At 34.7% G+C, this 13,799-nt stretch overlaps 3 protein-coding genes, 1 non-coding gene and 2 pseudogenes across 5 annotated transcripts in view; all 6 read left to right on the top strand.

Annotated features, from left to right (window-relative positions):
- Positions 1 to 13,799, top strand: part of LOC125821974 (zinc finger CCCH domain-containing protein 1-like) — a 325,811-nt gene that overhangs the window by 192,199 nt on the left and 119,813 nt on the right. The gene's annotated exons all lie outside the window — the stretch shown is intronic.
- LOC125823009 (U6 spliceosomal RNA) lies at positions 366 to 468 on the top strand. The gene has a single exon (XR_007442675.1). It is a non-coding gene; the product is annotated as a U6 spliceosomal RNA (small nuclear RNA).
- LOC125821900 (V-type proton ATPase subunit F-like) lies at positions 961 to 2,410 on the top strand (annotated as a pseudogene).
- LOC125821899 (probable methyltransferase At1g29790) lies at positions 2,785 to 3,741 on the top strand (annotated as a pseudogene).
- On the top strand, positions 4,144 to 4,701 carry LOC125821898 (probable E3 ubiquitin-protein ligase RHG1A). The gene has a single exon (XM_049501261.1). It carries the CDS (start codon positions 4,144 to 4,146, stop codon positions 4,699 to 4,701), a length of 558 nt encoding a protein of 185 aa, XP_049357218.1.
- LOC125821969 (serine/threonine-protein phosphatase 7-like) lies at positions 6,826 to 12,511 on the top strand. Its single transcript, XM_049501330.1, has 5 exons — positions 6,826 to 7,431; positions 8,156 to 8,650; positions 10,495 to 10,641; positions 11,851 to 11,958; positions 12,107 to 12,511. The coding sequence occupies exons 1-5, from the start codon at positions 6,877 to 6,879 to the stop codon at positions 12,179 to 12,181; spliced, it is 1,380 nt and encodes a 459-aa protein (XP_049357287.1). The 5' UTR covers positions 6,826 to 6,876; the 3' UTR covers positions 12,182 to 12,511.

The following is a 13,799-nucleotide window of genomic DNA, read 5'->3' as shown; positions in this document are numbered from 1 at the left end:
TCCTATTAGATATAATCATATAGATAGATTATAACAAATAAAAAACAAATTTTGATCAGAAACTTGAATGATCTTATCAATGATCACTGTTCTTACTGAATTTTTCGCTCTTTATATTATAATACTAATAACAAAGAAGCAACAAATTATTTATATTGAGTCTTCATAAAAATTGTCAAAATAACTGAAGGAATGAATACTTAAATGGATTATGTTGAAATAAACGTTGTAAAATAGGACGAAATGGTTGGTTTTCAAAACTTAAGGACCCAAAACGACATTTACTCTTCTTTTACGTTTCTCCCACATCTAGCTCAGTGAGAAGTTTGCAGCAGAATAAGAACAGTAGCGAAGCAATGGAGTTCGTCCCTTCGGGGACATCCGATAAAATTGGAACGATACAGAGAAGATTAGCATGGCCCCTGCGCAAGGATGACACGCACAAATCGAGAAATGGTCCAAATTTTTTTGCCGTTCGTCGGCGCAGATGCTCCGGTCAGTCTATATTTTTTGGCCGTTCGGCGGCGGCGAGCGGCTATTCGGAGTTTCTTTCAGTCTGTTTTATTTCCTGTTTCGTCTGGATTCAATTAGAATATTATCAACATTTGATTTACATGGCTCCTCTCGTTTTTCGAGATTCACGGTCAGTCTGTATTTTTTGGCCGTTCGGCGGCGGCGTGCGGCTATTCGGAGTTTCTTTCAGTCTGTTTTATTTCCTGTTTCGTCTGGATTCAATTAGAATATTATCAACATTTGATTTACATGGCTCATCTCGTATTTCGAGATTCAGAAAAACCTAGTTCAATTAGTATATTGTGATTCTGTTTTACTTCCCCAATTAATTTGCATCTGAAGTTTTATCAGAATCCCCAAATTCATGTTTTTGCTAATTAGGTTTAGACATGTGATTGACAAAGTTTTTTTTCTTTTGTTTGTAATTCTCTTGTAGTTGGTCAATCATTTTAGTTTAGATGGTGAATCGAGCACCGGTCAGAACAAATAACTCAGCCTTCATTGCTATGATTGCTGATGAGGTGATTCACTATTTAATCTTTCACTAATAATCAATATGCTTTCATATCTAACTTTACAATTTGAATCTGTTACCTAAAAGGAGTGGAGGTCAGGATTAGGTTAGAAGGTTTGTAGGTAGTTGAGTGTTGTTGCACTTCCTTTTTTTCTTCTTCTATGTGTACTAGTATTAGTTGCTTTCATTTGATTTGTATCTTGCTGTTTTGCCCTCATATTTTCTTGCTACCATGCTTCAATTTTTTTTTCTTTTCTGTTGAGACGAGGGTCTATCGGAAACGACCTCCCTACCCCACAAAGGTAAGGAAGGATAAGGTCTTGTAAATCCCCTATCCTCCCAGACCTCACTTGTGGGATTATATTGGGTATGTTGTTGAACGGATTCATTATAGTAAATGATGGTGTATAAAACTGGATTGTGTCATTGGATTGAATATGTTCTTAAATCTTCTTTCTGATTCCAACAAACTACAAAGTGGAAATAGGAGACATCAAGTATACTGTTAGTGTTATGGCCCCCTATCGACAAGTCAATTCCTTTGATCTTATTGCAATTGCAGGGAAATTGGAGTTTCAAATTCATGTTCTCATTGCGTACTTGCAAACTGGTTAATGTAGGATACAATCACTGGATTTTTTACTAGCAGGAGTTGGCAATGTTGATTCGAGGAGGGAAATTAACTATCTTATTGTCTATTCAAGTATGTTTTCAACTTTTTGTTCTCTCTATTATTGTGATTTAATAGCTGAAGAAATTATGAAAGCGAGAAAATCGAGGTTGCTTGATTAGGATTGTTAAGTTCTTGGCAGTTATGGAGCTTTTTACGTTTCTATCACTCTAATTTATTTTTTGAGAAAGAATGTAATGTATATATATTGCCATTTCTTATGGTTTAGAAATAGCGGTGAAGCAGATTGAAGATGCTTTTAAAGAATTCATCACAAGGGAGAACATTGGGCAATAGTGTTAATCAGCCAATATGTGAGTTTCTATTCTATTTTCCCCTCTTTTTTATGGCCAGCATCCATAGCATTACTGCTTGTTATAACTTTGTTATGGAGAATGTCGAATAATTAGTATGTTAGTGCTTATTGGAGGTATGACGGCGTAGCTTTGAACTTGTGAAGTACCTCATCGCAGGAAAAAATTCAATTGTCCTAGACTGTAGGTAGTTTGACATGGGAAACCTGATTGAGAAGTGGAAAACAAATTTTAGTCGGAATATGATATAGGAAGTTAAGCTTTATTAAAAAATCTTTCATGTGACGGTTCTACCACTTGCCTGGTATACTTGTATTTGCAAAGTTAACCTTGAATGGTGTGCAGCCCTCGAAGCGAAGCCCTGGAGCAACGGTAAAGTTGTATCCATGTGACCTATAGGTCATGGGTTCGAGTTGTGGAAGCAATCACTAATGCGTACATTACAGTAGGATGTCTACATCACACACCTTCCCCTTGGGGTGCGCCATTCCTCTGACCTTGAATGGCATCTAAATAGCAAAATTGAGTCATTGCCATGTAATGCCAACTTCTATGACTGCAAAAGAGGAGGGGGTTTGTCTACTATGAGTCTGTCCTCCGCAATTGGACAATAATGAGGACATTAATTACTGTTAACACCAAACAACTTGAGAGAAAGTAGAAACACTTTCCATAGTAAAAGTGGCTAAGGATTTGCTTTAAGATAGACTATCAATGGGTCCAAATTTGTGAGACTCAGGCCAAATACAATTAGCAGGATGGTTCTTTGGACAATGCCGAATCAAGGAAGTATCAAGATTAATTCCGATGGGAGCTACATAGATTATAATGATAAGGCAGGGATTGGGGGATACCCAGAAATTGCAATGGGGATTTTGTTTTCGCTTTTGCTATTCCTGTACAGTGCCAAAATCTTTGGGGGATAGCCAGAACATGTTCCCTATCAGTGGTTTGATCTCCATTCACAACTGGACAATATACTATTATTCATAAGAAACACTTGCTTCAACAAAATAACATCAATTCTGACAAAATCATGTCTCCAATTTTACATCCATGTACTCTGTTTCAAGATTTTCTTAATTGTTACATGTCATAAAATGTTAACAGTTCTTGCGCCGACTACTTAAAGGTAGTGAGCCACGTCATCGACATAGATGTCGTGTAGCTGCTCCACAAGAATATGTTTAGCCTTACCCTGTTCCTCAGAGCTTATGGAAAAAACCATCAGATTTTTTCTGTTGTATGGACTGCGTATACTTGTAAGACTTATGGTTATTTGATCAGTCATCTGTCATGCAGACTTTGATGATTGTAAGGATTGTTTTGATCTTAATGGCAGAGAGAAGACTCGTTGGACAGTGAAAAAGGATGCTGGTGTTGACTTCTCTATCGATGAAGTGATAGCAGTAATGAAGGATGGAACGATTAGAATTGGGATGAATACTGGAGGAGGTGTAGCTACATTTGCTGTAAGAATGAGAAAAAGGAGCATAACGATTATATTGACTTCAATGAAACTTTGAACATTAGCATCTCACAAAGACTTATCGACAACATGTTGGATACCAATGACACTTTTACACTTGTTTTTTGATATTTTACAGGGTGTTAAGGCCTGGTGTGCTGTTTTGGCTACTTCTTCTGTGTTGGTTGAGCAATTGGAGAAAGTGTATGCACCACTTACCGATGGGATTATGTATCTTTCGGCATTGTTGGAAAGCCATTGAAGTATTCTTGGTGAGACTACTATATGTTCCATTATTTTTCTTTTATATATATTTTTTTACTAATAATTTAAATTGCCTCTATTTACAAAAAAAAATTTAGTGGGAAATTAATTTATGTTCCATCTACTTCTCTTTACCTTAAATTAAATCCTATTCCTTAAGAATGTAGGAGAAATAAATAAAATAGGAAAACTTTTTGTATCCCCTTGAGTTTCCAAAACAAAAAAATACAAAAAAATAGGAAATTAAATCCTTAAATCGTAGGAGAAATAAATAAAATAGGAAACTTTACATAAAAGAAAGTATGAATGCCCAACTCTATACATACTGTGTTCTTCACCTTCATACTCTGTTTCTTCAAATAAATAAATAAATCGTACTTAGAAAATCTGGTGTTGAACAATGAGTCACTCACAATTTATGTTTGTCAATTCGCGTAGGATTGGAATGAGAAGTAGGCGATCCCCCTATTATCATTCTTCCAGAAGACGACAACACGATCATCCCTTCGTTTTGGGATTACAAGCCACAATTTCTCCACACAGTAACTCTCACAATGGCGGAATTACAATTATTAACGTCAGTAGTCGCGATTTAGTGGAAAGGGCCTTAATGCAGCAACATGTACAAGACTATTTCAATGGCGGATTATCACCAAATTCTTCAGATGATTCTCAACCAGCAAGTGAACTGTTTGATGATCAACGGGCTTACACAGAGGAGAAAGAGGATGATGCTATATTATTGGGGTATTTTAAAACAAGAATTCATTGTGTTGCTGATGGTGTAAATAATCCCACAGAAACTAAAGAGATTTGTGCCATATGTCAAGCAGAATTTGAGCATGAAGAGTCCATTGGGACACTTGGGTGTGGTCACGAATATCATACGGGCTGCATCAAACAATGGCTGTTGAGGAAAAAAGATTGTCCCATGTGTCGAGCTTCTGTTTTGCCCTGAATACATAGCATATAGAGATTGTTTATTATGAAATTCTCTTGTATTAATCTCAAGTTGTGGATGTAACGCACTATACATTTTTTTATACATACAAGAACAATTTGTTTGATATCCTAAATATTGTTAAGAAACCACGAATTACCAATCAAATACATTTAGTTCATGTAGACACTCTAATTTGTCATTGAGCCATTTAACAGAAGCAAAGTACACGAATATTTAATTGTCCAAAAGAAGAAGTATAAAATTTTCTATTTATAGAAAACAAAGCGTAGTGTGAACAAATGATTATTGTGTTTTATTGAACTCTTTCGAAAAATTACAACCTTTCGAAAATGTCACAACCTTATTTAAAAGTCACAATCTTTCATGATAGGGAAAGACTAGTTTTAGAAATAAAATAAATTAAAAGGAAATCCTAATTTGTAATAGCGCTACGTAGACGGGCCTAGGATTCTTATATATATATATATGATATTCTGCTCATGTTGTATCAAATCTTTAACGCAATCAATCTTCTTTAATTTGTGCAAATAATTACGCACAAGATGTCAAGCTAAATTTCTTGGCTTTAATAATTCCATAAATATACCGGCTGAAATTTTAGTTAATTAAGGTCAAATTAAATTGATTGCATTATCAAATTTACTTTTATAATAGAATAAACTATAAGATCATAATAAATAAAGAAATTGTAGGACAAGAAAAAAAAATATTCCTAAAAGGCTGCTAAATACATTTCGACGTAATGCAATTTTTGTCACAGAAAATGCATTGAAGCGCACACAATTAAATAATTAATAAACTTCATACTCATAATATCAAGATACCATATAGGACCTAAGATCCTAATAGCATCTTTATTTAAAACTTCGTAGACGATTTTTTTCCAAAATGCACGAGGGATTTGATTAGAAAATTATCTACAATTTGATCAAAAAACAAGTTTTTATTAAAGACATATATAGTAAATTTAATTACTAATAATACTAATTTGAATTACTCGTTAAACTTGATCCGCTATGAAATTTTATATGAACAGACGTACATTACTATGAATACCAAAAAATTGAAGCAATATGTATAAATTATATATTTATTTTTTTGTTTAGAACATCACAAAAATAATATATGAAATATTATATGGGGTGAAAATCTAATTAGATAACTGGACAAATTAGGAAATAATATGTGAAATTCATGACAGGATCACACTAAAATCATGAAAACATATATCAAGTTGTTTATATTTTGAAGGATAATGATATCAAGCTTTTCCGATAATGTTATCAATTATCAACACCAAAATTTAGACTTATTATATTTACATATATATTTTATTATTTTAATTTGACTATGCACTTATTATTTTATTGTGTCGTTTTATTATTATCAAAATGTAATACATAAATGTGTCTTTTAACTTTGTCTTATTTAACATTTATACCCTTCAATTTTAAGTGTGCACAAGTAGAAACTTAAACTTGTACAAAGAAGCACTTACCGCTTCAGTACAACTTTTGTTAGTCAAGATTTCACGCTAATGAATACTCTTATGTGTGGTTGAAAGGACATGTAATTTATTTTATTAAAGATAATTATATCTTTAATCAAATTAATACATGCATTAAAAAAATTATATTGCTAATATAATAATTTGCCATAAATCAATTATATATAAGGATATGAACTTTTCCCTCATTTGGACTTGGATTTGAGATTTGGGTATAATTTTTTTTTGATAAGGAATATTTTTTCCTCATTGAAACCCTACATAATGTAATTCAAAATAATTGAACTCTAATATAGATACTAATACTAAATAAGTCAAAATAATTAAACTTTAATAGAGAAAGGAAAAAAAAAAGTCTAAAGACATCCCTTGGATACATATATTATGACAATCTCATAAATTTGACTAAATTATGTCCAAACGAACTGAGCTGACGAGCAGTGAACTGAGCTGTGAATGACACAGCACCAACACAATATTAATTAATTTATTTACTATTTTGGCTTTTCTCTCTCATTTCCCCATGAACATACTCTGTCAATAAAACTTCTTTTTCTGTCTCAGGTATTCTATCAACTGAAAAAATAAAAATAAAAAATTAACCAAAAAAATATTAATTCAAGAATTAGAGAAAATTAACGGAAATCACGCATCCAGTTGAAATGCTATCAGAATCAGAACCACCGGCCGCAGCCGCCAATTTACCATCAGCCACCCCTCCGCCGCCGTCATCCGATGAGGACTTTTTCTCGTCTGTATCGGTGGCATCGACGTCTTCCACGTCATCGCCGTCCACCCCGATTCCTTCACCACCACAGCCTCATCCAGAGGTTCCAATTTCATGGCCTGAAGACGGGACTTTAACCCTAGCTTGGGTTACGAACTTGATGTTAGCATTTGATTGGTCATCCAAGAATCTTGCTCCGACGGAGCTGCCATCGGTGTTACCTGTAGCGGTTTTTGATCGGCTTATACTAACGGGTTCGAAGATCTTGCATAAAGAACCCAATTGTGTGCATATCGATAGCGAGTTGGGGTTGGGAAAGGATTCGAGGGTTATTGTTGTTGGGGACGTACACGGCCAGTTACATGATGTCTTGTTCTTATTGAGAGATGCGGGTTTTCCCTCTGATGATCGGTTCTTTGTGTTCAACGGAGACTATGTCGATAGAGGTGCTTGGGGTCTTGAGACCTTCCTTACCTTGTTGGCTTGGAAGGTAAAATCTTTTTAACAAATTTTGAATTCTTTGTTTCCTGTAATGAAAATCTTGAACTGTTTTTTATGAAATATTTAGGTAATGTAGTTTGAAATTCAGTTTGGTAATGTATAGTATCAATTATGTTGTTACTTACTTGGTTATCTTACTGTTACTGCGTAGCGCAAGTTGTGTCCGGTGATGAGATAACAACTTTACTGTGTTCGTCTATGGAATTTATATCAGCAAACGTAATTGTTGATCATAATTATCAGTTTTATGTGGTCACTTAGCATGGAGAATTAGGTTTTTGTAAAACTTGAGGAGGTATTCTTCCTATAGATAGATAGTTTCTCACTTTGTCAATGACAATGTCATTTACCATTTGGAGGTTGTACAACAACAAAATAGGATGGTGATGCTTAACTTTAAAGTACCAGGCTTTGTATCATAGTAATCTGTAGAATAGGCAAATTCAGTTTTGGTTAAGCTTTATTACCCTTCATCTTCCTTTAAGTGTTGTCAATTATATTAATTCCTTGGTAATATTGGTTCATTCTTGTGCCTTGTTTAGCTGGGATAGGGTATTATGCGTCAAACAATAGTGAGGTTGTAGCACCTTACTTCAACTTGATATTTTGATGTGTTGTAACTTTTGGACTCAACTGGTTCATGTAATTGACTTTCTAGTATATATCAGTCAAATGCAACTGTCGATATTCAATGGAATTGTACATTCTTTCAGGTTTTTATGCCCAATAGGGTGTTTCTCCTTCGTGGAAATCACGAGTCAAAGTACTGTACTTCTGTTTATGGTTTTGAAAAGGAGGTTTTAGCCAAGTATGCGGATAATGGGAAACATGTTTACAGGAAATGTTTAGGATGTTTCGAAGGACTCCCTCTTGCCTCCATTATTGGTGATAAGGTCTACACTGCACACGGAGGTATTTTCCGTAGTATTGCTGTCACTCCAGCTAAAAGAGCTAAAGGGAAAAAGAACCGTAAAATAGTTTCGAATCCCGATGTTACTGCTTTATCTCTTGGTTCTATGGAGGAATTATTAAAAGCTAGGAGATCTGTCCTTGATCCTCCTTGGGAAGGTACGAATTTGATACCGGGTGATGTCTTATGGTCAGACCCGTCAATGAAACCTGGACTTTCCCCGAATAAAGAAAGAGGAATTGGTCTCTTATGGGGTCCGGATTGCACAGAAGATTTCTTGAAGAAGTTGAATTTAAAGGTAAACTACTTGAATTGTATTTCTTTCTTTGTATATGCTCTTTTCTTCTTGTTATTGATATTGCCTACTGCTAAATTACTTTAGAGTAGTCTTTTATCAGGGCTTACAGTACATTTTTATCATTTGTTTTTGAATGAAATTCTACAATATATTATGTCTTGTTCGGACGGTTGTATGGTGTGAATGATGTGATTGGACATAATATTTTTCAGAATATAATCTTTGAGTTTGTAGTTTTTGGATTAGATTTCAATAGCTTCAATTTTAAATTTGATTGATGTGTTAGAAGAGGGGTTTGAGGAAGAATAAGGGTTGTTACTCTCGTATATACAAGGAAGTGAAAGAAGAGGTGAAGTGTCCCTCCTCGCTTTTACTCACTTTCCAACTTTTCCAACTGTATTAATATCTAACCTAAGTAAGGCAAACCAACTACTTTCTCTTCCTTTACTCTCTCTCATTTTTTCTGGAACCAAACTTATTGTTAACCAACCTTTGTGCTAGAACCATAGTTCCTGCAGTTTTTGAGTCATCCATCCATGACAGCAATTAAGATAGGATGGGACTCACAAATTGAAGTTACTTCATATTTCTCTCTTTTTTGTACAAATTTTCACTAGGACATACTTTTACTTTTATGTATTTTACCGTAGTCATAACAATTCAGTTACACATGACAAATCAGAGGTTGGGTTGCTGCCTTATCTGTATACTCATGGAGTTCTGTGTTCATCTCATCACTATTTCCTCCTTGAAGATGAACATTGAAACTATACTATCAGGCAAGGCTGTAAGGGAAATGATCCAATGTACTTTCAGATGGAAATCAATTAATTATCTGCATAATTTGAGTCCACGAGAAGATAAACATAACTAATCAAAGCAACTCCAAAGGTTGAATAAGATTTATTGCACGGGTTCGACTTTCCTACGCACAGTTAATGGACAAGGCTGTACTATTTTTTAAAATATGGTCTCCTAGTTAGTGGACTGAAGGGCTTTCATCTCACCTTCCTTTCGTCTGGTTTCATCATTGACTTGGTTCATCAATTTGCTTTCGTACCATGGAGGAAGATTCTTTTGGGATCAGTTCCCCTTGGATCTAGTAGTCAATTAGGTGGACATACAAAGAGTTGATGCACCTCTTTTCAATGTTAATAAAAAAGTCTTTTCATGTTTATTCACCTGAAGGGGGCTGGTTGTAACATGTTTTTCTTGAGGAGAGCATTGGTCTCTATCCAGTTGCAATACTAGTAGTATTAACCAATTACAAGCGCATGAGTTTAGACATAACTATACTGGGTATATAAGAAAATCATGCAATTACCAGCACTCATTTAAGTAAGAAAATGATCTGGTTGTTGTTTCCTTAAAAATTAGTACGTTAAGATAGTAGTGCACATTAATATCTGAAATTCTTTCCTCTTTCTGACATAGTGGATCCAGTGTAGCTGGAAAACCAGAATATTTCCCAGAGATTACTGATGAACCTTTGGAGATAAATTTACTTGTACTTGAAACCCAATCATTTCATTGGAAAAAGAAAAGAAAAAAGTTGTATGAGATCTTAATTCGAAGTATCTGTGAACAAAGCATTTAACCACTTAAAGACCCACAAAGAAGTGAAGAAACACAAAGGATTGAAGATACTACTGCGAGACATAGGCCTCTCACGTAATAATTTGCATGTTCAGGACTATTCTTATTTCACATCTATCCTATTTATGTTTACATTATTCATGTAGCTTTAGGTTTTTGTATTTACTGTGAGCTTTGACATCTTCCTTTGTGACTTTTATCTGTGAGAAAATTGCTAACATTTTGGTCTTTGATTGCTGCAACCTCAGTTGATTATAAGGTCACATGAAGGTCCAGATGCAAGGGAAAAGAGAGAGGGAATGGAAGGAATGGATCAAGGGTATACCATAGATCATGAGGTCCAATCCGGTAAATTGATTACAGTGTTTAGTGCCCCAGACTATCCACAGTTTCAGGTATCTTCAATTTTACCATTCACTATTTCATACTTTTTCACCTTACATCGTCCATGGTCAGAGTTTGTATTTTGTGTTATACTTGAGTATGCAGTTCATCTTTCCTTTATGAAAACCTCTGGTGTGTTTACTTTCAGATGTCTTGTAGAAGTGCAGTGCTTCTTTAAAGTCACACTATGTTACTGTTGATAGAAACTGTGTAATGCATCTGTTGATTCAGAATTTCTTTTCCTGAAATATGTGCCCAATGAGCGTAATAATGGTATATATATATATATATATATTTTGAAACAACGTATGAATGGTATATTAGGAGCATTTATCTTCTATTGTCGTGGCCTGTGTGCTTTCAATGATTGCATCAGCCAGATGTAGAATGAGTTTAGGAATTTTGTACTTTGGCAACCAATACTTAATAAAGATGCATAAAGAACTTCACTCTTCAGTAGTTCTATCTTTCATGGTATATTAGGTGAAAAAGTATCTTTCAGGGTCGGAGTAGTCTGCTTTTTTTGTTTGTTTTGCATGTTGCCTAATCAGCATTTTCTCACGTTTAACCAACATTCATTTACTCTAGGTTGAAAATGGTTAATTGACCGGGTCGCTGCAAGGTAAAAATCTTGCATGACTTGATCGTCAACTGTCACTTCCTCCCTATTTCGGGAAGTAGTTTGTGGGCTTCATTCATCGTATTATAAACAAATTTTCCAATAACACACCTGCTGAGCGTTCTGGAATTGGCCCATGCGCAAATTTTGGTGTTAACACAGCGAATTGTCAGTTTGTCACTTCAAGGAGTATTAAGAATGTGCTGCAATTATTACTGTTTTCCTAAGGTTCTACCGAAATAGATTCAATTTATGCATGAAGTTTCTTTCTGGAGCCTAACAGGAGTGTTTCCAGCTTGGGAATTAAGCCTGGTTTCTAGTCATGTGTTATACTCTACTTAATGAATCAATGGAGGCCTGAAACTGCACTAGTTAGAATTGTCAAACCACTTTGAATCTACTTAATGAATCATTGTGTTCTATTGCTTCGAGAGCCTTTTCCTAGTGATGGATCCTTTTCAATATGGTAGGAATAGCTAGCCATCTCATCAAAATTAGGTTTTATCATGTTTGTTCACTTTTTTATACACATGCAAAAAGTTTAAAACATCTGTAGTATGAAATGGAGAAACTGATCTTTCTGTTTGTGCTCTAACTGCAGGCAACAAAGGATAGGTACCGAAATAAAGGAGCATATATTATTTTGGAACCTCCTAATTTTGACATCCCCGTTTATCGTAGTTTTGAAGCAGTGACGCCCCGACCCAAGGTATAGAACAGTTTGAAGCTTTGTCTTATCTTGAATCGAAATTCATGGGGTGTTCTCTTTTGTAAACGAAGAGTAAATTTGTTTGAAATTACTTGCATTGTCATGGCTGTTTAATTTAGTAATAACATTGACTAAGTTATTGTCACAGGTGAATCCGTATTATGATTTTGAAGATTGCATTGATTCTGATGAAGAACTAGACTTGGCGTCTATGGCTACATGAAGGTAGTTCTCATGATCAGCGCGACATTTGCAAAGCTTAAAATATTGTACATGCTTCTATATTATTTTTGAGGTGATACAAGTAAAATTATTCCTTCAAGATTCCTTGACTGTTAGAGAGATATGTTTCATGGTTTTCTACTCAGAACAGTTACCGATGTACAACCCTTTTTTGTATCAAAATTTAGACAGACTGTTTCTTGTACAACTTAATATCTTTAGTGCTGCTTGTTTTTGCAACCATGTGGTACTTTGCCTTCATGCTACATACCCTTGAGAAGGTTTATCTTTCATTGGAATGTTCACTTGACTTCTCTAGCAGAGAGTGAGTACTCACAATTGGCTACCTTTCTTTGTATTATATCAAAGTGATTGAGAAGTTTAGTACTGATAGAATAGTCTGTGTTCAAGGGTTTTACTTAATTATTACTGGTGATTGTATTCAAGAAATTGAGTATCAAATTGGCATGCTATGAACTGATGGAAATGTATGGGGAATAAGATGCTAGCAGAAGGTAAATGACTTAAGTCTGGGTAATTAGTGTTCCTTGGTAAAATTTTCTGCACCTAGGTTGTTGCCCTAACTTCTTTGAACTATAATACTGCATAGCTCTGAATTCCTTTTCTTTTATAAATGAAAAAGTAAGTATGTTTTAGGATCACTACTTTGTACCATCTAAATGAGAAATCTTCAAGAACTGATTCTTGAAGATATCTCATTCATTACCTTCTTCGAGTTTTAGTTATATATCTTTTTTTTCCTCTCAGAATGGTCCATATTAATTAAGCTGCTTGTTTGTCAATGGGAGACAAGACCAGTATGAGGTTCACTTTGTTATGTTCTTAAGAGTTGCTGGGTTCTCTTGGTAGTTTTCAACGAGGCATGAAACTTATAGACGGGTGTTTATCTGTAGCGATTTTGCAGTAGTCTTTTCCTCTCATTTCCCTGTTGCTCTCTCCTCCATTGGCTTTGACAGGTATCTAACCACCTCTGGTAAACAGATATGTTAGAAGCAGAGGAGGAATAATCTTATTATCCAACTCACATTGCAATATGTTGTTCTCTTTAATCCGAAAAAAATGAGTAATTTTTATGGTCTAATGGGCCCTTAATATTCTGCCATTATGTTTTGGAATTACAATTAAAAAGCAATTGAGTTGACGCTTTCGTGAATATCCTACATTATTGTTATTGGTTTCTTGCAAATTGCAATTGCACCATTCTTAATTTGTCATGTGTTTTCAAAGTCAAATGTTACGTTCAGATAAACAGAATTAGAAAAGATTTACAACGCCGTTACACAGAGATAAAGATACTATTAAGTCAAAAATATGATACAGTCATATAGCTCGCGACCAAAAGATATTTGTCGAATATAATAAATGAAACAGCAGCTATAAAACTGCGAGATGCTGAAGAGGAAAAACAAAAATACCAAATATGAAACTGCGAAATCTGAGAGACCCCAATCAAACAAAATTTCTTTTAGTTCAGATTAGATTGGATAACTACAACACCAAAAATCTGAAAACCAAATCCAGTAGCACAAAAGCAAACCAAATAATAGGATGACACCCTTGTTATTGATCCATCCCAATGCAAAAACCGAAGGAAAAAG

This window comes from Solanum verrucosum, unplaced genomic scaffold (genome assembly GCF_900185275.1).
Source record: "Solanum verrucosum unplaced genomic scaffold, falcon-dt-bn FXZP01000103.1, whole genome shotgun sequence".
In the NCBI taxonomy this organism is placed as follows: Eukaryota; Viridiplantae; Streptophyta; class Magnoliopsida; order Solanales; family Solanaceae; genus Solanum; species Solanum verrucosum.
Note: the sequence above shows the minus strand (reverse complement) of the source record. Positions and strands in the feature narration are given on the sequence as shown.